A 24922-nucleotide genomic window follows, 5' to 3' on the forward strand; every position below is an offset into this window, starting at 1 on the left:
AGGAATCTAGTTCAACAATACATTGCGATTATTACTATAGTATGTCTTCTCAAAATGGCCACTGACAAAGGTTGTAATTTGAAATCAAAACGAAGCTAAAGCTGGACAAGACCAAATCATATATGACCAAATTAAAGAAATTTCTTAACAGTACAATATCTTTTGAGATGCCTCCCCTAATTTCTACTTTTAATGAAGAGCCAATTTGGTATAACCTTCTTGTGGCATAGGAGGCATTGGGGATCAGCATTAATGAATTGGTGGAACCTGCTGATGAATGAATGAATGAATATACGTGTGTGTGTGTGTGTGTGTGTGTGTGTGTGTGTGTGTGTGTGTGTGTGTGTTCCAGCATAACTCTGGAACACCTCGAGCAATTTCAACTTGGTACACAGATAACTTACTCTCTGGAAATAAATACTGGGGGGGGGGGACACCAATAACACCCCTTTGGGAGGGTGTTCTGTTAAGATACAGCTTGTTGTGCCTTCAAATGGATTCTACCATACTGCCGTAAAATGGCTTCTACTGTACAGTGCAGTGAAGTTGCCATGGTAACCGCTTCACAGTATTCCACCAGGGGGCTCCCTCTGGTAAGGGGGAAAATCCAACATTAGAAATTATGTTTGGTCTGGATATTTTCCCCCTAATAAATAAATACCCGGACAATCCCAGGTTATCAGCTAGTATTCTCTCAAAGCAATGGCTGAAAATTCGTGGCAGAATGTTGTAAGGAACAGATTAAAGCTAAGGGAAAATCTTAAAAAGAACAGTTTCCAAAAGAGGAATAAAGGGGTAAAAATCTAGAAAACAGTAAAAGAAGAATGCTCGTTAACATCTGTGATTCAGCCCCACCTATACATCCTACATCAAGAAAAAAGCAATGCCATGTAGTTCACCAAGCAGACTTACAATCTTTACCCTAGAACTTTCTGGAAGATAGCTAAGGGTCTTCCAGAAGGGTCAGGGTAACTCACGACAGACAACTCTCCACAGCCACCTCGCTGCAGCCAACTTGCAATTCAATGCTGTATTAATCATTTCATTCAGTTACTTTTATTATTGGTGACCACGTGTTCGTCGAAATTATTGTAACTCTTGTATTTCTGGATTGACTATTTTATTTTTATTGGCCATGGTTCCGTTGAAATTAATGTAACTTTTGTATTTGTTGAACTGTCCTGTGACAAGTTGACTATGGTGAGTAGACCGTGGTGAATTGTCCCATTCTGACTTCAAAGCAGTTCTTTTATTTTTAATAATTTTATAAAAGTTTACAAATACAAAGATAAACTAATGCAAACTAAGAAAAAAATTAAAAAGCAGAAAAAATAAGGAAAAAACAGAAATGAAAAAGGAAAATATATAAAAGATTACCTACCCACCTCCCAACAAATATTAATAATCTGGCTAGTTTACAGGTAGTCCTTGATTTTTCTAATTCCACAACTGGAATTAGAAGTTCTGTCATAAGTCGTTGCAGTTAAGTCAGACCCAATTTTACAACAATTTTTACAGTGGTGGTTTTTTTCCAGAAAACAGCAAAACTTGAAAATCAAATCATGTGACTGTAGGATGTCCCAGCTGGTTGTAAACATGAGCCAATTCCCAAGTATCCAAATTGCAATTATGTGGATGTGGTAGTGGTATGACGGTCATAAGTGCAAACCAGGGGTGGGTTTCTCGCCCCGTTCCAACCGGTTCGGTTGGAACGAGGCCGGTGGCGTCCTCGCGCACGCGTGCGGCGCCCTCGCACACGCGTGCGGCATCCTCACGCACGCACGCGGCGTGCACGTGCACGCATGTGGCGCGCGCATGTGTACTAGCGTCTGCGCGATGCTCCAGCTGCTCCTGGAGGATCGCGCAGGCGCTGTATGCGTTCTGCGCATGCGTGGAAGCGCAGAATTCGTAAAAACCGGGTAAGGAGCGGGCGCGGGTGTGTGGGCGCGCGTGGGCGCGGGAGGGGGGGCTTCGCTGTTCCCGGAAGTTACTTACTTCCGGGTTCGGCGACCAACCGGATCGCAGGGACCGGTGCGAACCGGTTGAAACCCATCCCTGGTGCAAACACAAGTTTTCCAAGGCTGTCGTAACTTCAGATTGTCATCAAGCTAGCAGTCATAAGTTGAGGACAACCTGTAACACCTTCTCTAGTATTCAAATTTCTTTTTTTTTAATTCTTCTTCCCATATCTCAATAGTCAATACTCAAATAGTCAAATTTAATATTATAAGTCGCTCAGAGCTATCCTGAGATAAGTTGGGCAGCCAATGCATTTGATAAATAAATAAATAAGCTACCAGAAATACTAACATTTATATTTTAATCTTAATTAAAAAGTTCAATTTTATACACAATTTTACACTTGCCATTTTCTTCCACACCTCTCCTGCCTTATCAAAATCTGGAGAAATTTTGAATGGAGCTAAATATGGATGGTCCTTGTCTCCTCCTTAATCTGAGGAGGAATTCTGAGCCGCTGTGCCCTTTCACCAGGTCCTATTTCAGCCCCTGCAAAAGCAGTGTTTCACTCAATCCTCCATGCTCTTCCTGAAGCCCCGTCTTCAAAGTTTTTTCTAAATAACAACAGGGTCAGGACCTTAAGGAATTAGGAGGAATGATCATCCATAGGTTCAGGATAGCAGCAAAGAAGGCCTGACTTTGGATCCTGCAAGGGGCCTTGATTTTGCTGAAAAGACCTAGAACCGTGATGGCTAACTTTTTCCAGACTGAGTGCCCAAAGTGTGCATGGGCGTGCGCAAATGCATCATGCGCCAGAACCCCCAAAATGTAATGTGCGTGTGGCCCCCATGCTTGCGTCCTGCTGCCCCGGGCATGTGCGTGCACCCGACACGCCCCTATGCATGCATGCATGCCCCCCTATGCACCTGTGCATGCGCGGCAGAGACCCATTGACCAGCTGGCTGGCGGGAGGTATGCACGCATGTGCAGCAGAGCTGAATGGGGTGACAGCTCCCGTGCCCAGATAGAGGGCACTGTGTGCCACCTGTTCACCATCATGGCCCTAGAACCTGGTGACTCAGTTAGATCTTGCCAGGTAGACAGAGACAATTGGTGAGAAGCACTCTAGTAGATGAGAAGGTTCTAACGCGTATTCTACGCATAGATGAGAAGAAGAGGACAACCAGCAGCAAAGTGGATGGACTCAGAGTGACGATAGGTGTCCCTACTGGAAAACCTGAAGGAGCAGCTTAAGGACAGATCAGCCTGGAGAAAATCTGTCTATGATTGCTAAGAGTCAAGGACAATTTGATGACACATAATGAATCAGTTAAAAGTCCCCTAGGCCCCCAAGCTCTTTCCTTCCCAACTATTGTTTCTTTCATTATTGATTCTCTTTTACCTTGATGAAAACAGAAGTTTGGATTTTCAATAACTCAGCCGAAGCTTAAAGCTGAAAGAATAGACTCCTAATTTAATTATTAAGAGTCTTTCCCCCCCTGTTCTTCTTAGAAAAAGAATCTTAAGGTACAATATGTACCAGATGCTTGTGGCATTTATTGACTTTCTGTTATTATTAGAACTCAACAACTACCAACCAGAGCTTGATGCAAAAAAGACCTCCACTTCTGCAGGACCCCCCACCCCACCACAGTGGCTTATAGGGGCTTCTAGAAGAATAGAATAGAATAGAATAGAATAGAATAGAATAGAATAGAATTCTTTATTGGCCAAGTGTGATTGCACACCCAAGGAATTTGTCTTTGATGCATATGCTCTCAGTATACATAAAAAGACAAGATACATTTGTCAAGAATCATAAGGTACAACACTTAATGATAGTCATAGGGTCCAAATAAGCAATCAGGGAACAATCAATATCAATATAAATTGATACAAGCAACAAAGTTAGTCCTGCAGTCATAAGTAGGAGGAGATGGGTGATAGGAACGATGAGAAGACTAATAGTAATAATGCTGTGAATAGTTTGACGGTGATTAGGGAATTATTTGTTTAGCAGAGTGATGGGGTTCAGGGGGGAAAAACTGTTCTTGTGTCTAGCTGTCTTGGTGTGCAGTGCTCTATAGCGTTGTGAGGGTAGGAGTTGAAACAATTTATGTCCAGGATGCAAGGGGGTCTATAAATATTTTCACGGCCCTCTTTTTGACTCGTGCAGTGTACAGATCCTCAATGGAAGGCAGGTTGATAGTAATTGTTTTTTTCTGCAGTTCTAATTATCCTCTGAGGTCTGTGTCTGTCTTGTTGGGTTGCAGAACCAAACCAGACAGTTATAGAGGTGCAGGTGCAACTGTGTAAGAAGAACAATATATTTTTAATCACTTCAAGGATGGTTGGGAAATCCAACAAGATGGCAAATGTTGCTAGTATTCAAGCAGCTCTAGAATTAAATAATCCTTTGCCCAGGAATTTGTTTGAATGGCTCCCTCCCACACAGAGAATGCCACTTCCTGTTCCCTAAGCTGTTATTGCGTCCCAGCAGTGCGGGTAGTTCTCAGTGAACAACTAATCGAGCCTGGGAACTCCATTGCTAAGCAATACACCGTAAAGTGAAAAAATGACAGAATTGTGCCAACTTATAACAGCTGTTCTGGAAGTTCCACTTGTCATCATTAAGTGCAACATGACTTGCTTGCCACCATCATAATCACATGCCAGTTGCCTTGTGCCCAAGTCACAACACTCCATCACATGATGATGAGGAGACCGTGACAGCTGCAATTTCAAGCACCAATCATAAATCTTCTTCTTCAGAGCCAGCTTTGAGCAGTTGCTGAACAAGTGGTCTCTAAGTGAGGACTAACTACATATTTTAGGGCAGGAGAGAAATTATTTTGTCGCTAGCGTTAACAACTGAGATCCTTTCTCATTTCAAAAAAGTTACTTGAAGTTCAACCACTAGATCCCAATGGGTAACTTCTGTCCACAAGAACGACACAGATGCCTTACATTTGAAGGTTGTGCATTTGAAGGGGAAAGGCAGAGAAAGAAAGGCTGCCAACATAACATCTGTTTGCAGTGCCTTAAACCAGACATCTCATTTCTCAGCAATAGAACTTATATGAATATACTGCTTCACAGTGCTTTACAGCCCTCTCTAAGCGGTTTACAGAGTCAGCCTATTGCCCCCAACCATCTGGGTCCTCAGTTTACCCACCTCGGAAGGATGGAAGGCTGAGTCAACCATAAGCCTGGTGAGATTTGAACTGCCAAATTGCAGGCAGCCAGCAGGCAGCAGAAATAGACTACAGTACTGCACTCTAACCATTGTGCCACCGCAGCTCTCTACTATAGGATTGTACTATTACTGCAGAGGGTCTGTCTCCATGTGATTCCAAAAGAAGACATAGCTGCTTTAATGAGTTGTAGGAGGGTTCATGCTCATACCTGCATTCCAAAACATCTTTTTGCTATATCATTAGTGACCTTACATCTTTTATTATAATGGACAGCTTTGTTTCATGCCAGTTGCCAAGCATCCGAATTTCGATCATGTAACCATGGAAATGCTGCAATGGTCGTAATGTGAAAACCGGTCATAAGCAATAGCACTTAGCAATAGCACAGACTTATATACCGCTTCACAGTGCTTTACAGCCCTAAGCAGTTTATAGAATCAGCATCTTTGCGCCCAAACAATCTGGGACCTCATTTTACCCACCTCAGAAGGATGGAAGGCTAAGTCAACCTTGAACCGGTGAGAATCGAACTGCCAAACTGCAGGCAGCCAGCAGTCAGCAGAAGTAGCCTGCAGTACTGCACTCTAACCACTGGGGTTATTCATTTTTTTCAATGCTATTGTAACTTTGAACAGCCACTAAATGAATAACTTAAGTTGAGCACTATCTGTGTATATACACTCTTTTCCCCCCCAAAAAAATATATTCTTATTCTGTAATACCTGTTTCCATTATACTTCATAATGGCAGCTCATGAAAATATATAAAACTAGTCATGTTTCAAGGAAATTAGTCCACATATTTGGCTGTCAGGGCTGATTTAATCAAGTGACATACGTGTGTGGGTGAAACAGCCCTTATTAAATGTTGCCACTGTTGTTTGCTGTAGTTCAGATTCATGATATTCATAATAAGATTTATGTAACAACAAATAATAACCAAAAAGAAAAAGAAAAGGTTGTAATTAAAGTTTGCACAAAGCAGGTACACCATGTGTATAAAAAATTATGAGGTATTAAAAATGCTTATATTATTTATAAGATTCTTTTTTTACAGCCTATGGCTTCAGTGCAGTTCTAGAAAATTCAGTATTTCTTGTTAGCAATGTAAATAAGGTAATAGAACCAAAGTAGATGTATTTTATGCATTACCCAAATATATGGGATGCATTTCAAAATATTTTCTTAAAAAATTAGCTTGCTGGGTAGTATTGTGTCTGACTGACCTGTTAATCCATTCATTCATTTCTAAATTATGTAGCTCAAAACTATTGTATTGCTTAGAAAGTGTTAAATTTTTCAATGAACTCTTGAGAATTTGAGTCCTGGAGGGGAACTAATGCTTCAAAATTAAATATACTATAGAATATTACATGCTAAGTAAACAGTTTTAGCTTTGATGCTTGCATGTTTCTTGCCAGGCATATGAAAGTTAATACATTTGGATAGTAATTATTCAGGTTTGAAAATTAGAAAAGCAAGCATATTTTGAATAGCAGGGAATAAGGATGGAGTGGATAGGGTTGTGCCAGTGTAATTATTTAATTTTGTATGCCGCTCAACTCTCATGGATTCAACTCTCAAGGATTCTGGGTGGCTCATGACCACCCAACAAACAAATTACAATCTAATCAATCCAAGTTTGCTTGATTTATCAATGCTGATGATGTTTCAAGCGGTGCTCCAGTGTTATTATTAGTTTTATTTATTTATTGGTTCAATTAAAAACGGCAAGCAGGAGTCCCTCTCTCCCTCGCCAAAGGCATTTGAGGACCCTGGTGGTTTACTTCCTTTTTTAAATAAATTCTTCTGCATTTTGGACTCCCCCCCCCCCCCCGCCCCCAATCCAGTAATGCTGTGCTTTGGAATTCAGGGCACTTTTTGTACTCTGTATATTTCACAGTCTCTTGAACACAAAAATCCACCCACACATTCAATTAGGTCATTCTCAGCTCCCGCTTAATCACTCTCTAAATTTTGTTTGTTTTACTATAAACCTGAATTGTACTTTTCCATCCATCAAGCCTGCCAAGAACAGTATCCAGAAATTGCAATTCAATCATTTTCTATTATTATTTTTTTCCTTTTAATAATAGACGCCTTGTTTAGGAGATGTCGTCTGCTTAGGCAAATGAGAGGGTAGCCAGCTTTGGTTTCAGAAGTTGTAAAATCCAATTGTAACATATAAATACAGGCAGTGATAGGTTGCTAACCGGTTTACTACCGGTTTGCTCACATGCATGATCTACACATACGCAGAAGCCAAGGTGGCGCAGTGGTTAAATGCAGCACTGCAGGCTACTGCTAGATCAGCAGTTCAGCGGTTCAAATCCCACCGGCTCAGAGTTGACTCAGCCTTCCATCCTTCCGAGGTGGGTAAAATGAGGACCCAGATTGTTGGGGGCAATATGTTGACTCTCTGTAAACTGCTTAGAGAGGGCTGAAAGCCCTATGAAGCGGTATATAAGTCTACTGCTATTGCTATTGCTATTGCTGCGCATGCACAGAAGCATCCAGGAGGGCGGGTGGAGCTTCCCGCCACCGCCACTACTGGTTCAGCTGAACTGGCACTAACCCACCTCTGCATACGGAGGCAAATCAGTGGTGGGATTCAAATAATTTAACAACCGGTTCTCTGCCCTAATGACCAGCTGAGTAGGTGTGGCTCAGTGGCCATGTGGCTGGGTGGTGTGGTCAACTCAACCTAACTCATGTCCATGGGTGCTTCACCTTAGCTGTTACAATGTAATAAGGGTTAACCGGAGAGGCTGTTTCTGTAAGCAGGGCAAGAAAGATTAGGCTAGAAACAACACCAGAATGTTTCCTTCCTGCCTTCCTTACAGGATTAGCCATGTAAAGTGGGAAAAAACAAAATGAGATTTCTTCCAACAACCGGTTCCCTGAACTGCTTAGAAAGTTAACATCTGGTTCTCCTGAATAGGTGCGAACTGGCTGAATCCCACCACTGAGGCAAATATATACTTATGGATGCATTTCATACATTGTTTTTTGATTACCAAAATAAAGACACATTTATTTATTTATTACATTTGCTTGCTGCTCATCTAGCCACTAAGACTCTGGGCTGCTTACAACCTAGCAGTATTGGTCTAAGAGAAAATTGAATATCATTTTGACTTTTTCAATGAAAGTTGTTAGGTAATCAATTTCCACCTATCCAAGGAAGCTAATGCAGAATATGGTTTTCACTTTTGGACTATTTTTTAAAGAAAGAAACATTTTAATCATTATTTGGATGCAGGGCTCGTAAGGGAAGTTGCTAATAATATAAGCATCAATCAGAGAAAATACAACATTATTTAAACTTAGTTTGTTTTCTTTGTAAATATTGACTCTTAATGCTTGAATCATTACTGTTTGGGAAATAGTTATGGAGCCCTTTTCTTATGCTGGGTGCGTGACTCAAAACATGTGGGATCAATTCTGTTTTTACTACAATCCAGCAACCAAAGGTTAGAGGAAACACACTAAAACGTGTGTGCATGTATATTTATACAAGCCTGTTTGCTCCAGAACTTAATAAAAGTCTGTCTTTCCATAAATAGAAAATTGTTTCTGTTTAAACTAAGCTGTTCTAATTTACCCTTGGAAAAGTAACCAGAAGCTTCAGCTGTTACAAAAGCAATCTGGCCAATCTTGGGTACACCAAGGATTGCACATATATAACACCTTGGCTGCGCAAGTAATATTGGATGCTCCTGCCAGGCCTGCAGCCATCTTTTTTTTGGGGGGGAGATGTCTTTGGCCTGCCACACTTTCTATTATTCTACTATACATTTTCTATTGTGGGAAAATGGGAGGGGAAATTGTACAGAGTGAGATGCTATGTAGCCATAACAAAATTCTTTCTAGAAAGCCAAGGTCACCCTTTGTCTTTGTACCTCTGCACCTGACCGGAACTGGATGGGTGGAACTGCCAGCGTGGCAGTGGGAGATTGGACCATGTGATGGACTTGTGGGTATGGGGGCAAGATCTTGAACTTTCAACTTGGTGGGGGAAAATGGGAAGCTTTTAGATTCGGGTTTTCCCAGATGTGCCAACATGGCTCTCTTAATAAATTGGAACTTTGAGCAATACTTTGCCTTGGACTCTGATTTAATTTTGGATGCTCTTTGGAACCCTGACAGCTGCTTTGCTTCTGGGTTCAATTGAAAGTGTTGGTTATGACCTTTAAAATGCTACATGATAAAACCGTCTTCATCCCATTATGTCAGTCAGGTAGGAAGGGTATGCAAGTGGACTCTGTCAGTTAAAGAATTCCAACATTTATCTATTTATTAGATTTTTATCCTGCATTTATTATTTTTATAATAATATTCCTTCCTCTTCCTCCTTTCTCCACAATAACAACCCTATGACATGAGCTGGGTTGAGATTGATTGTCTGGCCCAAATTCACCCAGTGGAACCGGAACTCACTGTCTCCTGGTGATTAGCCCCAAGTCACCCAGCTGGCTTTCATGCCTAAGGTGGGACTAGAACTCTCAGTCTCCTGATGATTGGCCCAAAGTCATGCAGATGGCTTTCATGCCTAAGGCGGGACTAGAACTCTCAGTCTCCTTGTGATTGGCCCAAAGTCATGCAGATGGCTTTCATGCCTAAGGCAGGACTAGAACTCAGTCTCCTGGCTTCTAGCCTAGTGCCTTAAACGCTAGACCAAATTGGCTCTCAGCAGCATAAATAGCAATAGATGATTATAGGTGGGCCAAGAGGTCCAATCCAACAGGGCAGTGCTTATGTTCTTCTCCTTAAAAGGCAATAAATAAAATTGTTTTTCTGTGCTTTTTCACCCTTCTGTTTCAGAGCTCCCTTCATCAGAACATTTGAGTGTAGCCGATGCAACATGGCTGGCCCTCAACGTCGTCTCGGGAGGAGGTGGCTTCTCCGGCTCTCAGCCTATCGGTGTGACCAAAATTGCCAAATCAGTCATAGCTCCACTAGCCAATCAGAATATCTCAGTGTTTATGCTCTCCACCTATCAGACAGACTTTATTCTGGTAAGGAAAACTTGAGGTGAACAAATGCCGGGAGAAGAAGGCACATTCTTTCCACCAAGATCCTTAGAAGAGTCCCAACAGGTGCTTTTCAAAAGACAGCTGGATTAAGAAAATTATCTTTTGAAAAGCAACTTTGGGACATCCATGACCTGGATGATTGAGAATCTCTATAGACATCCTAATAAGAATTAATCCCACATTTGAAGGGGTGAAGCTAAATTATCATTCTATTTTCACATTGATTTTTCCTTGGATTCATGATAAATTATTATAATTTGCATGGTACGTTTTGACACGGCTGGTTGTTTTCTTGAATTCAGCTGAGCCAAACCGCTGGACTCAGAAAACCATAGTTTGCATTTTTCCCCTAATTGACCAGAATCACAGTTTAACCATAGACATTAGCATGCCCATTTTGAAACCATCTGTTAATCTGTGATTGTTGATTAAATGTTTCGAATCTTATATTGTTATCCTTCAGATCTTTCTCAATTTCTTTGAGTAAGCAGGACAATGCATTTTTGTCTTTTGGAAAATACGTTTCATGTCTTTGCTGCTGTTCTGACCTAGGCTTCCCAAAAGCATAAAGCAAATTCCTTGTCCCGACAAAACCCCATTTTATTAATTTACCATGAATTCTGCTCATTCACATACAGCAAAGTCTTTCAAGGGAAGATTTACAGTCACAGACTTTATCTGGCTTGCAGAACTGACAGGCCAATACCTGCAAAACTTGGCAAAGAGTCTCGGAAAGTCACAGGGCAATTAAACAAACTAATTGTCTCCTGCAAACTCCACCCCCTTTCCCTCTTCTTTTATTTCCTCTGGGAGGGGCCATTCATCGTCCACCTGTGGCCTTACTCCCAAGTCAACCCCTGTTATTTAGTTGTTCCCTTCATCTGGCAGCTCTGTGTATGCTCACACTGGGAACAGGCTCCAGCTGTTCGTCTGCCTGACTGATTTCTGACTCTGAAGGCAGCTGATAACTGGCATACGGCTCTGGTCTCCTCTCTGCCTCCGACACAGAGCCCTCAACAGAGCCTTCCCCAGACTCCAGGACTGGCCCATGTTCCTCCCCAACCTCCTTACTGTCCGAATCTGCTGTCAGCTCCACTGGATGCTGGCGGGCCACAATAACTGCTGCCAGTCTATTTTTAGCACTTTTTAAAAAATGTTTTCTAATAAAAAAAGTTGAAACACTGTATTTCCAAGCAACAAATGACATTAATTTTACATCAACCATGCAGAGCAAGGACCCAAAAATATTCATGCATTGAATGCTGAGTGCTTTTTGAGTACAAACAGTCCTCATTTATCAACCACAGTTGGGACCAACAACTTGGTCATTTAAGTGAAGCGGTTGCTGAATGAAATCATGATTGTGCTTGTAATCTTATTTCAGCTTTCCTTTGCTTTAGAGACTTGTGAAAGTCATAAATACAAGGATCGGGCACAAAGTTACTTTTTCATTACTGCTATGGACAGTCACTGTACGAGGCAGTCTCTAAATTAGGATTGTTTGTAGAAAAATGGGAAAAAACCACTTGGTAGCAATAAAATATTTGATGTGGGTTAAGGACAGGAATTGGAAATGGAAAAGTAGGAAGACTTAATGCTGTGCATCAGCATTTGTATTGCAATATTTTGTGACACGTCGTTGTTCCAGGCTGCTTTCCTCTTTGATTAGTTTCCAACCAGGACAAGGAACAATGGCTGGAAACTAATCAAAGAGAGAACCAACCTGGAATTAAGGACAAACTTCCTAACAATGAGGACAATTAACCAGCAGAATAGATTGCCTTTAGAAATCATGGGCACTCCATCACTGGATGTTTTTAAGAAGAGACTAGACAGTCACTTATCTGAAATGGTATAGTTTCTCCTACTTGAGCAGGGGATTGGACTAGAAGACCCCCAAGGTCCTTTCCACCTCATTTTAGTCTAGTCTAGTCTAGTCTAGTCTAGTCTAGTCTGTGATCTGTGACCTCAAGACTGGATTATTGTAATGCGCTCTACATGGGGCTGCCCTTGAAGAGTGTTCGAAGACTCCAATTAGTCCAGAATGCAGCCACGCGAGCGATTGTGGGTGCACCAAGGTACACCCACGTTACACCTATCCTCCGCGAGCTGTACTGGCTACCTATTAGTCTCCGAATCCACTTCAAGGTGCTGGTCGCTACCTATAAAGCCCTACATGGCATCGGACATGGGTACCTGAGAGACCGCCTCCTGCCGATTACCTCTCTCAGACCAATTAGATCGCACAGGTTGGGTCTCCTCCGGATTCCATCTGCCAGCCAATGTTGGCTGGCGACTCCCCGGGGGAGAGCCTTCTCTGTTGCAGCTCCGGCCCTCTGGAACGAGCTCCCTGTTGAGATCCGGATCCTTACTACCCTCCTGGCCTTCCGCAAAGCCACCAAGTCCTGGCTGTTCCAGCAGGCTGGGGGGAGCTGAGAAGCATCTACCTCCACAGAAATTGTGAATGTTGGTTTTGTTTTTAATATGTCGTCTTTGTCTTGTTCCCCCCTTTCCCTTGTCTTTTGTGAGCCGCCCGGAGTCCTCCGGGAGTGGGCGGCATACAAGACAAGACAAACAAATAAATAATTATCATATGTGTATTCAACAATTTCTTGCTTAATATCCATTGACCAATTGCAAAATTGGAACAGCGGGTTTAAGGAATTTAATAATACAGGAAAGGTTTGGTTGCTAAGTAATAGTGAATAAGGCACGTGAAGTGCTTTAGAGAAAGGCCTACTTAATTGTCATTTGTGAAGTTCAGAATGCTGAACGCTTACTTCAATGCAGAATAGTTCATCAATAGTTTAGAAGTCTTACCTGATCAGTCAAACATTGCAAGAGACCCAAAGAAGAGGCATAGTTCAATATTTGTAATTATTCAGGCATAGCATACATACTGTGTGAAGGCAGCAACTGTATTTTTTTAAAGAAGAGCTAAGAGTTGAGCATCTTATGTCAACCCACCCATGATAATTAAAAAAAAAAGATAGGAACAGGGCAATAAACCTGGAATACAAACATGGCCCAGTTTGGTGGTAGCTTTCACACACAAAGTGCAAATGTTTGTGATCTATAAGAACTCCCAGCTCCTATGCCAGATCAATTGATTCCATTGAGGAAGAGTTAAATTCCTGAAAGTTGACATGATGTTCGTTCCCCTCAGGAGATTTTAATTTTTTTTTTCTCCTCAGGTACGCGAGAGGGACCTGGCCTTTGTCACTCACACCCTGGCTTCTGAGTTCACCATCCTCAGAGTCGTGAATGGGGAGACTGTGGCAGCCGATAACCTTGGGATAACCAACGGATTTATGAAACCAAAACTGGGTAAAGAACTCCCTTGCCTTCTTCAGCTATCCCACTTCAGGGCTAATGCTTCTTTTCTCATCCAACCCACAAAAGCTGATTGCCTAAGGAGAGAGAATATATTTCAAACACCTTGATAGGTGCCTAAGAATCCTTGGTTTTCAACACCTTCCCTCTGAGAAATTCAGTTTGACTCCCTCTTCTTTGTGGCAACCCCTGAGATATTGGAACACTGCTATCATGTCAGCTCTAGTCCTTCTTTTCATCAAACTAGACATACCCAGTTCCAGAAACCATTCTTTACATGTTTTATCTTCCAGTTCCCTAATCATCTTTGTTGCTATTCTCTGCACTAAGAGTCTCAACATCTTTTTTACATCATGTCGACCAAAACTAAATCCAGTATTCCAAGTGTGGCCTTACCAAGGCATTATAAAGTGGTATTAACACTTCACGTAATCTTGATTCTATCCCTCTGTTTATGCAGCCCAGAACTGTGTTGGCTTTTTGGGCAGCAGCTGCACACTGCTGGCTCATATTTAAATGGTTGTCCACTAGGACTCTAAGATCCCTCTCATAGTTACTACTGTTGAGCAAGGTACCACCTACACTGTACCTGGGCATTTTGTTGTTCTTGCCTAAATATAGAACCTTACTCTTTTCACCATTGAATTTCATTTTATTAGATAGTGCCCAATGTTCAAGTTTGTCAAGATCCTTCTGTATCTTGAGCCTATCTTCTGGAGCGTTGGCTATTCCTGCCAGCTTGGTGTCATCTGCAAATTTGATGAGTTCCCCATTTATTCCCTTATCCAAATCATTGATGAAGATGTTGAAGAGTACCGGGCCTAAAACAGAGCCTTGGGGTATTCAACTGCATACTTCCCTCCATGTAGATGCAGTTCCATTGAGGACTACACATTGAGTGCAGTTGGTCAGCCAATTACGAATCCATCTAGTGGTGATGCTGTCCAACCCACATTTTTCTACTTTTATCTAGTAGCAGGTTATGATCTACTTTATCAAATGCCTTACTGAAGTTTGTGTCATTCCAACCTGGAATTTAGGTGTAGCCTAATGGAACATGGCTTTTTTTTTCCTCATTCCTATCCCACTTTTCAGCTATCTTTTTAAAGAGCTTCTTAGCACTCTTCCTTTCTCTTGCCTCCAAAGGGATGCAGAATTAGTGTTCCTATTTTGGAAGGCTGTCATTTGTTTTCTTCTTGTTGGGGCATGTCGAAGAAATGAGTGGATAATGAATTCTGCAACTCAGAAATGTTCCTCAACATTCTACCTTTTTTATTACCAGCATCAATAGCAATGATGGTGAAAGGGCTGATAGGCCTGCACAGGGTTTTTCAAGGACAAACTTGTTTCTCAACCCATACAGTGAAAAATAGAGCAGGAGATCATAGTTATGGTTGTAAGTCAACAACTACCTGTAGTAGATACATCTGACCTATAGTCCTCAAGATGCTTTCCTTTGGCATATAAGGTAGCAATCTTTGGCATTACAAACAAGTTGCCATTGCATGCAATCTGCCATTAATCTTGCAACTGCAGGATATGGGGATAGTTGAATACCATTGTGTTGCATGTAGAAAACTGGCATGCCAAGCAAATGTTTGCTGTCATGTTAGTTTTGTCTCTGTAAAAAAATATTTGCATTATTGTATTTCTAGTGCTGCTAGAAAGGTGGAATCCATACTGCAGTTTTATTTTCATTATGCTTTCAGCCTTTCTGTCTCTCTCTCCCTTTTCTTTCAGTGCAAAGGCCTGTCATCCACCCCCTTTCCAGTCCGAGTAACATGTTCTGTGTCACCAGCCTGGACCCTGATACCCTTCCCTCTGTTGCTACACTCCTTATGGATGTCATGTTTTACTCCAATGGGTATGTTCATACTGGGTTATTTTCTATTCTAAACTTGCTTATCTTAATCCCATTAAGAATATTTCTCACAGCAGTGAGATAAAGTTAGATCTTTCCTCAGTAAATATGTCCTCAAACTAAACCAGCCTTCCCTTGGCCCTGGTGTCTCTTGGACTATAGCTCCAGTCATCCCCAGCCAGCAAGTGTTGTTATCCAACCCCTTCAGAGGGAAGGCACAGCTACATGTTTTTGTTTTTCATATAAAGCTGCAATACGTTAACCATGTTACTCAGATTTGGTCAGCTGTCTCGAGTCAGGCTCTTAGGAAAGAAAGTATGCTTTACTAAGGCAAATTGGTTGCAGCGTAGCAAAGCCGGATCTGAGTTTTCGCGCCCAAAGCATATGGTTAACTTTTCCCCTTTCTCCGTCTCCCCCTTTAATTACCTGTACTTGTCCAATTACATTTCAACAAATTGTTTTATTGGATTGGTGAGCAAACATGGGGGTTTATCTGTATCCTCAGGGTCACCTGAATCAGATTATAAATGGGTCTGGAATCTTTTTGGGACTGCTGAACACTTCCTCACCAGTATTGTTGGATGAGAACAGTGGTGGGTTTCCAAAATTTTTTAGAACCTCTTCTGTAGGTGTGGCCTGCTTTGTGGGAGTGGCTTGCTGGCCATGTGACTGGGTAGGCATGGCCAACTTGTAAAATGTGGTGAAACTCACTTAACAACGCTCTTAGCAACCAAAATGTTGGCTCAGAAACTGGCATTTGAAGCACAAAAGTCTTAAAGCTGTCAAGTTACAAGACCCTTGCACCCCTAACCCTTTAGAACCCACCCCCCCGGGTTTAAGACTTGTGGACTTCAACTCCCAGAATTCCTCCTCTCGCTCTTCATCTTGATGATGGGGAGGGAGCTGGAACCGGTTCTAAACGGCACTGTAGATTTGTGGAACCTCTTTTATAGAAGAGGTTAGAACTGGCAGGAACCCACCCCGGATGAGAAGCAAAACTTTTTCAAAGGAAAAAAGCCAAGAAACAACTATGACCAGGATGATTGAGAATACCAAGGGAATGTGGTCCAGAAAATAGGTTCTCAGACTTCTTAATTCTGGGATATCGTTGAAAAGGTTAAAAATCCTTGAATGGCTCTTACTAGTAAGAAGGCTGGAGCATCGAATAATTATTACTGAAAGATTGCCCTCATCTAATTTTGTGAGGACAATGTTTTAAGTTTAAATTCAAGTAAAGAATAATATTTTTATTATTTTAGATATCACATCTTCAGGCCATTTGCCTAGAGCAGGGCTGTCAAACTCATGGCTCACAGGCCAGATGCGCACACGCTGGCCACAGCCATATCCGGTTTAGCGGGGGGGGGAGGAATTGTGATATACCACATGACGCACCATGACAAAGCGAGTTTGACACCTCTGGCCTAGAGTGTCTTCTCTCAACTGCTATCTAGGAACCAATAGGACCCTTCTAGGCAATGCTGAAATCCAGTGGTGGCTGCAGATTCACAATTTGAGAAATGATGCTTAGAAAAACTCCTCTCAACTTTCTATGACACTGAGAAAAAAGTCCAGTATAATATATCTCCAAACCATAATAACTAGGAACAGTAATTTGACAACCCACAGTCCATTTCCAGTAAACTTTGCGTAAGCTGGATGGGCCCTAACTATGCTTCTCCTTGCCTCTTGTCTTTACTCCAGAGTAAAAGATTTAGTGGCAAGCAATGAAGATTCTGAACACATTCGTTTTTTCTCATTTTCTCTCATTGAGGGATACATTTCTTTGGTGATGGATGTACAGACGCAGAAAAGGTAAGAGCTGAAACAAATCTGAAATACTTCTCAAGATTTTGGATGTCTTTATGTGCATTGTCGAGAAGGGACTGAAAAATATCCCAGAATAATTAAGAGGTTCTTGGTCAGATTACCATTTTTTTACAGGAATTTCTTTTGATGCCTCCATAACTCTCTTGGTCTTTTATTTTAAAAAAATCAGATAGAAAGATGCATGCTGCTGCAGAGTCAATATGCTAGTCTTTAGAATCACACTTATCTTCAAGAATGTGTTTAGGTTTCCCTAGAGTAGGATATATGTTGATCTATAACTGTAATAAATATTTGATTGATTGGAGTGAGATAGAGAGTATTCTGAGGATCTCCTCCACCTTCTGAAAAATGGATGTTTCATAACTAGCCATGCCCCCACCAAGACAGCCATTTTACAAAAAGACAAGTTTCTCTTGGCAGCCATTTCCTGAGATAGGCTCAAAATTCCAGTTATATTCCCAGTCCATAAAGATTGCCTCTTACTGGGCTAAACCAAACAATCCTTTCAAAAAGAGGATGCGATAGATGGATGGATGGATGGATGGATGGATGGATGGATGGATGGATGGATGGATAGATAGATAGATGGATAGATGACAGACAGATAGGCGATAAATAGATAAAGATAGATGTCTGTAGACATCCCTCAGCTACCATTGAATTATTGATTCAGAATTGATTGTTAGAATTGGTTGTATATTTATATATATTGTTTTGACACCTCTTTCTTTTTCTGCTATTTTCTCTATGTCTGTTTCTCTGTTTAGGTTTCCTACTAATCTGTTGTTTACAAGCGCATCAGGAGAACTCTGGAAGATGGTTCGCATTGGAGGGCAACCTCTCGGCTTTGGTATGTTACATCATACTGGTGGGCCGCTGCTTTTCTCTGTTGTCCCATCTGGATCAGGAGAAACCCCTCTGTTCCTTTTGCAGTTGTTGTGGGTTTTTTTAAAAAAAAAAACTTATTGCTGATACCCATCCAATAATGTCAAAAAGTGCATCCCTCTGGGAAGATTATCTGCCCTTGTTGCTAACTGGCCCTCCAAGCTGATGTTAAGGAATCATTATTCTGAAAGTATTACAGGTAGTCCTTGCTTAATGGCAGTCATTGGGACCTTTGCTAAGCGACACAGTCATAAAATGATGGACAGGCAAAAATCAGTGGGAGCAGGCATGATTTCCAACTTCTTGCCAGCTTCCCCCACCATTAATTTTCTTATAGGAAGCTGGCAGGGAGCATTAGAAATGATGAAGCTTGCAACTTTCAATCCGACATGAGTCATGGCTCTTGAATTTTGGATGCATTCTGTAAGTGAGAACATTTGAGATATGTTGATTAAAAATGGTTGCTCTGTGATACTCCATTTTGCTTAGTCAAAGGCTACAAACAAATAGACAGACAGACACAAGAGTTTTAATGGTTTTGATGTCATCATCATGCCCTTCCCTTCTTTAGAGGTTCTTTTTTCTCCATATTTTCTCCAAATACATCTGTGGTAACTTGAGAAGGCAGAACTTGGGAAAAGTATAAAATTGCACAGTCACTTGGTTAATTGGATCCCTCGTTTAAACATTAACTTTATTAAATCATTTTAAGAGTTGGAAATTTAATGTCGCTCAGAGAGATGAACGTTTTCTTAAGCTCGGAATCTGACCTTCCCTCCAACCCGCACAAATCTCTCTCCCCTTAATTCGCACCTCCCCAAAAATATAAATGGGGGGGGGGGGAGAGGGAAGTACTCTGTGTTAATGTGTTTTGATTGGCAGTTCTGTTACCAAATCATTTCAAGCTATAGGAAAGTATCGTGTTTCCCTGACAATCAGACTGGGTCTTATATTAATTTTTGCTCCAAAAGATACATTAGGGCTTATTTTTGGTTAGGTCTTGTTTTGGGGAAAATACAATAGTAAATGCATCCGTCTGGTTGATGATCTTAACTGGGGCTTATTTTGGTGGTAGGGCTTAAATTACGAACATCCTGAAAAATAATGCTAGGGGTTATTTTCCAGTTGGGTCTTATTTTGGGGAAAACAAGGTGACTCAGAGAGCTTCATGACCAAAGGGTGGTTGAATCCAGATCTCTTTGGGATTTGAACATTGTTTTAGGATTAAGTTACCCTTTTCCAGGCTAAGAGCCACACTGATCTTTGAACAGTGTGCTGGAGGGGCTCACATATAAATTTGATTTCCTGCCAACTCAGTTGAATACACAGTGATTACACAGAGTGAACAGCATTGTACCTTATGTGCTTCATAACTGTCATCTCAGGTCATACTGGTAGTCCTCAGCTTACAACAGTGTATTTGAAGTAACAATGTCACTGAAAAAAGTGAGTTATGACCATTTTTCACACTTATGACCATTACAGTTACAGTATTCCAGGGTCATGCAGTCAACCTTTGCAACCTTCTGATAAGCAAAGTCAGTGGCGAAGCCAGATTCATTTAACAACCTTGTTACCAACTTAATAACTGCAGAGATTTAATTAACAACTGTGACAAGAAAGGTCGTAAAACAGAGCAAAATTCACTTAACAGTTAGCAACAGAAATTTTGTGCTCGGTTGCGGTCATAAGTCGAGGACTACTGACATAGAGAGGCCAGAGGGATAAATGGGCTGACTCTTCTTCATGAACAATGTCCCTGGAGAACCTAATTCCAGATGACTTCTACACAGCTGGGAGCAGCTGTTGCAACCCAGAATGGGACAACCCACCACAGCCTTCTTGCCATGGGGGACTTTTTAACAATTCAATTTAATTATTTAAAATAAATTTAAAAATCATTTTGATTTATGTCATTTACGTTTCATTCTGTCCCTCCTTTGGCATTCTTTCTTTAATGATTCGATTCCACCATTTCTTCGATATTAATGTAACTCTTGTCCCACAGCAAGTTGGCTGTGAGGAGTTGATCATGGCAAATTGTCATAGACCAGGGGTGTCAAACTCAAGGCCCGGGGGCCAGATCCAGCTCACGGGGTACTTAGATCTGGTCCGTGAGACCACTCTGGAAACAGAGAAGGACTGACTCGCGGTGCTTCTGCCAGCGAAAATGGGCTCCTGAGCTCCATTTTCACTGGCAGAGGGTTGCAGAAGGCCGTCACAGCCGAAAATGGAGCTCGGGAGCCCATTTTCGCTGGCGGAGTGCTCGGGCCACCACAGGCAAGAGTGACGTTGAGCTGGCCATGCCCACCCTGGCCCCTCCACCCCAGCCCCCCAAATTCAAACACAACCCTGATGCGGCCCTCAATGAAATCGAGTTTGACGCCCCTGTCATAGATCCTTGCAACCAGGCCCAGTCAAAGACATTTTTAGTGTCTGGGCAAAAAAGGTAAGATATATGATATACAGTTCCATATGCTGAGGATGTCTGAATAAGTACATTGAATCCACATTTTGGTGTCTGCTGCTTGAGGCAGTCATCTCACTCTGTCTAATGATAGGTTAGGTCTGGCCCAGATTGTGGCCTGCTCCCTATTATCTAAAGTTCTGCATCTCAGCTTCCTCTGTTATTTTCCCTCCGAGGAATTTTTAACAGTATTAAATCCCTCATTATTAAGTCTGCAGGCTTCCCCTATTCTCCCAGCCGTTCTTTACCTTCTCCTTGCAATAAAGATTATGTAATTTGTAGCCTACATGGTTGTTTATGCCTTGTTTTAACTGCTCTCCCCTGCATGCCAGACTAATCTTATTGCATTCTTTGATAATGTGACAAAATTAGTAGACCAGAGGAATGCTGTCGATATAGTTTACTTGGACTTCAGTAAGGCATTTGATAAGGTAGACCATAACCTACTACTAGTTAAAGGAGAAGAATGTGGGTTGGACAGCATCACCACCATATGGATTTGTAACTGGCTGACCAACCGCACTCAACATGTAGTCCTCAATGGAACTGCATCTTCATGGAGGGAAGTAGGCTCTGTTTTGGTCCCAGTACTCTTCAACATCTGCATCAATGATTTGGAGAGGGAATAAATGGGGAACTCATCAAATCTGCAGATGACACCAAGATGGAAGGAATAGCCAACACTCCAGAAGATAGGCTCAAGATACAGAAGGATCTTGACAAACGTGAACATTGGGCACTATCTAATAAAATGAAATTGAATGGTGAAAAGAGTAAGGTTCTACACAGGCAAGAAAAACAAAATGCACAAGTACAGTATAGGTGGTACATTGCTCAACAGTAGTAACTGTGAAAGGGATCTTGGAGTCCTAGGGGACAACCATTTAAACATGAGCCAGCAATGTGCAGCAGCTGCCAAAAAAAGCCAACACAGTTCTAGGCTGCATAAACAGAGGGATAGAATCAAGATCAAGTGAAGTGTTAATACCACTTTATAATGCCTTGATAAGGCCACACTTGGAAAACTGCATTCAGTTTTGGTCACCACAATGTAGAAAAGATGTGGAGACCCTAGAAAGAGTGCAGAGAAGTGCAACAAAGATGATTAGGGGACTGGAGACTAAAACATATGAAGAACGGTTGCAGGAACTGGGGATGTCTGGTTTAATAGAAAGAAGGACTAGGGAAGAACACTAGCAGTGTTCCAATTTCTCAGGGATTGCCACAAAGAAGAGGGAGTCAAACTATTCTCCAATGCACCTGATGATAGAACAAGAAGCAATGGGTGGAAACTAATCAAGGAGAGAAGCAACTTAGAACTGAGGAGAAATTTCCTGACAGTTAGAACAATTAATCAGTGGAACAGCTTGCCTCCAGAAGTTGTGAATGCTCCAACACTGGAAGTTTTTAAGAAAATGTTGGATAGCCATTTGTCTGAAACGGTATAGGGTTTCCTGCCTAGGCAGGGGGTTGGACTAGAAGACCTCCAAGGTTCCTTCCAACTCTGCTATTGTATTGTATTGTATTGCATTTACAAATGCTTTGAGGCCAAAGAAATGCCAGTATGAGAAGGACAAGAGCTCAGAGCAAGGAATGGATGACCTTCCTAAAACATCCCTTTTTCAGAGACAGGAAGAAAAAGAAGGCAGATTTGGCCCATTAGTTTTACATGACAGCTACCATTAATTCTTCTTGCAGGCCAACTTACAGGATCAGTTAGAAGAAAGTAAGATATTTTTTTTAGACAGTGATACTGTCACTGCTACAATCTCCGCAGTCTCTTCTAATATACACTCCTGACAGTTAGAACAATTAATCAGTGGAACAACTTGCCTCCAGAAGTGGTGAATGCTCCAACACTGGAAGTTTTTAAGAAGAGATTGGATAACCATTTGTCTGACGTGGTGTAGGGTTTCCTGCCTAAGGAGGGGGTTGGACTAGAAGACCTCCATGGTCCCTTCCAACTCTGTTATTCTACTCTATTCCATTCTATTCACTTGGCTGCCTTTGTTTCGGTGGAGCTGGGAAGGGAGGAAAGTCTCATAAATCTGAGGCTTCCTTCAGCAGTGGAGAGGAGAAGGCCTCTGTGAGAGTGTCAGAGTAAATTGGCCATTGGTGCAATGATAATAAGGCTTTCCAAAGGAGAGCAGTGGCCTCACAAGGTTAGAACGCTGTGCTGACAATTGGCAGCCTCGTGTTCAGGACCCGTTGCTGCCGCAGGGCAGGGTGAGCTCTTGCCACATGCTCCACCTTCCACTGACTCAGCAGTTTGCAAGCATGCCAGGAGATTAATGCATACCACTTCAGTGGGAAACTTTGTAGGGACATGGAAGGAGCCTCCAACTGGGCATCCCCTGGGCAACGATGGTGTCACCGGCAAATCCTTTCATCACAGAAGCACATTGGTGCTTCCGACGCAAAAGCAGGGGTGGGATTCAGCTGGTTCGGGTGAACCGGATGTTAATTTTACATCTGGTTCAGTGAACCAGTAGTTGCAAGGAGTAGCTGGCCCCTCCCACCCTGCCCCTCCCAGGAGTCTCCACATGGCCCGTTCATCATGCCAGGTAAGTGCAGGGCCCACGCGGAGGCTCCGGAAGGGTGCAAAACGAGCGTCCCGGAAGTCCGGAAATGGGTCAATTTCCAGCCTCCAGAGTCTGGGGAAGGTCATTTTTGCCCTCCTGGAGGTTCAAGGAAAGCCTCCAGAGCCTGGGGAGGGCAAAAACACACCCACACCCCGCCATGGTGCAGGAGGCCGAGTAGGCCACGCCCACCATGGCCACATCCACCCAGCAACCAGGCAGAGAACCAGTTGCTGACATTTTCAATCCCACCCCTGCACAAAAGTATTAATATTAATGAGGCTTTCACATTTTTACTATTGCTTGTGACCGTTTTCCATATATAGAAAGTCAGTAAAATAATCCGGCCACTGTTAGATGCTCTGAATATAGAGAATTGTAGCTTCGGTATATCTATAACACCTTGGGGAAAAGTGGAGACTGAAATAGCATATACCAGTTAACTGAATCACATCCATCCATGTTTCATTTTTAGCCCACTATTTTCTAGCATTTTGGACTGCAGTTCCTCTAATCCTTGCTCGCTGAGAGGTGCTCCTCCCTGAGGCACGTCATGCAGATGGATTGGCTTTGCTTTGTTGCAAAATCGGCAAACAAACAAGTTCTGAAGATTTAAATCCTAATTCTCGCTCTAAAAATAGTTGCAGAACTATGCCATCCCCCCACCCACCCCCGACTAAATCACCTTACATATATCTGTGTCCACATGATAAGTAGGACTAAACTACCGTATTTTTCGGAGTATAAGACACCTTTTTCCCTCAAAAAAGAGGCTGAAAATCTGGGTGCGTCTTATACACTGAATACAGCATTTTGTTTGCCTCCAGAAACTATGCCCACTTCACCAAAATGGTTGTGCAGAGCCTTTAGGAACCTTGCAAAGTGCTCCTGGGGGCTGGGGAGGGTAGAAATGACCGAAAAATGGAGCGTTTTTTTGCTCAATTTTGCCCCAGCCCCCAGGAGCACTCTACAAGCCGCCTAAAGGCAATTCATGCCCTTTTGGGGAAGAAAAATAAAACGGGCCCATTTTCGCAAAAAAGCGGGCCGTTTTTGGGAGGTCTGCAGAGTGCAAAATCTTTTTTAAAAAAAATTTACCTGTTCAAAATCTTAGTGCATCTTATACTCTGAAAAATGGAGCGTTTTTTTGCTCAATTTTGCCCCCCCCAACCCCCAGGAGCACTCTACAAGCCACCTAAGGGCAATTCATGCCCTTTTGGGGAAGAAAAATAAAACAGGCCCATTTTCACAAAAAAGCGGGCCGTTTTTGGGAGGTCTGCAGAGTGCAAAATCTTTTTTTTAAAAAATTTACCTGTTCAAAATCTTGGTGCATCTTATATTCTGGAAAATACGGTAAATATCTCTTGGAATGTATTATTCACCTCTTATCCTTATTGCCTTGAAGGGCTGTAGCTTCGAAAAGACAGGCAGGGAAGGACAGCTCTTTCTGTCTCCTGCTACAGGGCTGATTTTAGCAGCCACTTCTTAGTGTCTTCCATCATTCCATTTTTATGAAACAGGCAAGCTGCTGCTGCAACTGTCCACCATTTTGTTTTATTTTTCCGGCATATCCCAGAGGGACCAAAAAAGAATTGCTACCATAGTCCAAAGGGAACTGTCCATCCTGCCACTAAACTAATAATGGCCTGGTAGAAATGATAAAACACATGCCACTATTTATATCCGTTTGTTATATTTGGCATCCTCCTTGGGACAAGTGAAAATGTGGGCATATGCAGATTGAAACAAATGCGTGCTTCTGTTTTAAAATTTGATTTA

The 24922-nt window shown here is 42.1% G+C and overlaps 1 protein-coding gene across 1 annotated transcript in view; it reads left to right on the forward strand.

Moving 5' to 3' along the window:
- CASTOR2 (cytosolic arginine sensor for mTORC1 subunit 2) overlaps window positions 1-24922 on the forward strand; it is a 102858-nt gene that overhangs the window by 71936 nt on the left and 6000 nt on the right. The window contains exons 3-7 of the mRNA XM_087717199.1: window positions 9980-10173; window positions 13386-13518; window positions 15265-15388; window positions 17090-17200; window positions 17983-18065. Coding sequence (XP_087573325.1) covers window positions 9980-10173; window positions 13386-13518; window positions 15265-15388; window positions 17090-17200; window positions 17983-18065 — 645 coding nt within the window. The remainder of the gene's footprint in view (window positions 1-9979; window positions 10174-13385; window positions 13519-15264; window positions 15389-17089; window positions 17201-17982; window positions 18066-24922) is intronic.

This window comes from Thamnophis sirtalis, unplaced genomic scaffold (genome assembly GCF_051295495.1).
Source record: "Thamnophis sirtalis isolate CommonGarterSnake01/CBP01778 unplaced genomic scaffold, rThaSir2_p1.2 scaffold_6, whole genome shotgun sequence".
Classification (NCBI taxonomy): domain Eukaryota; kingdom Metazoa; phylum Chordata; class Lepidosauria; order Squamata; family Natricidae; genus Thamnophis; species Thamnophis sirtalis.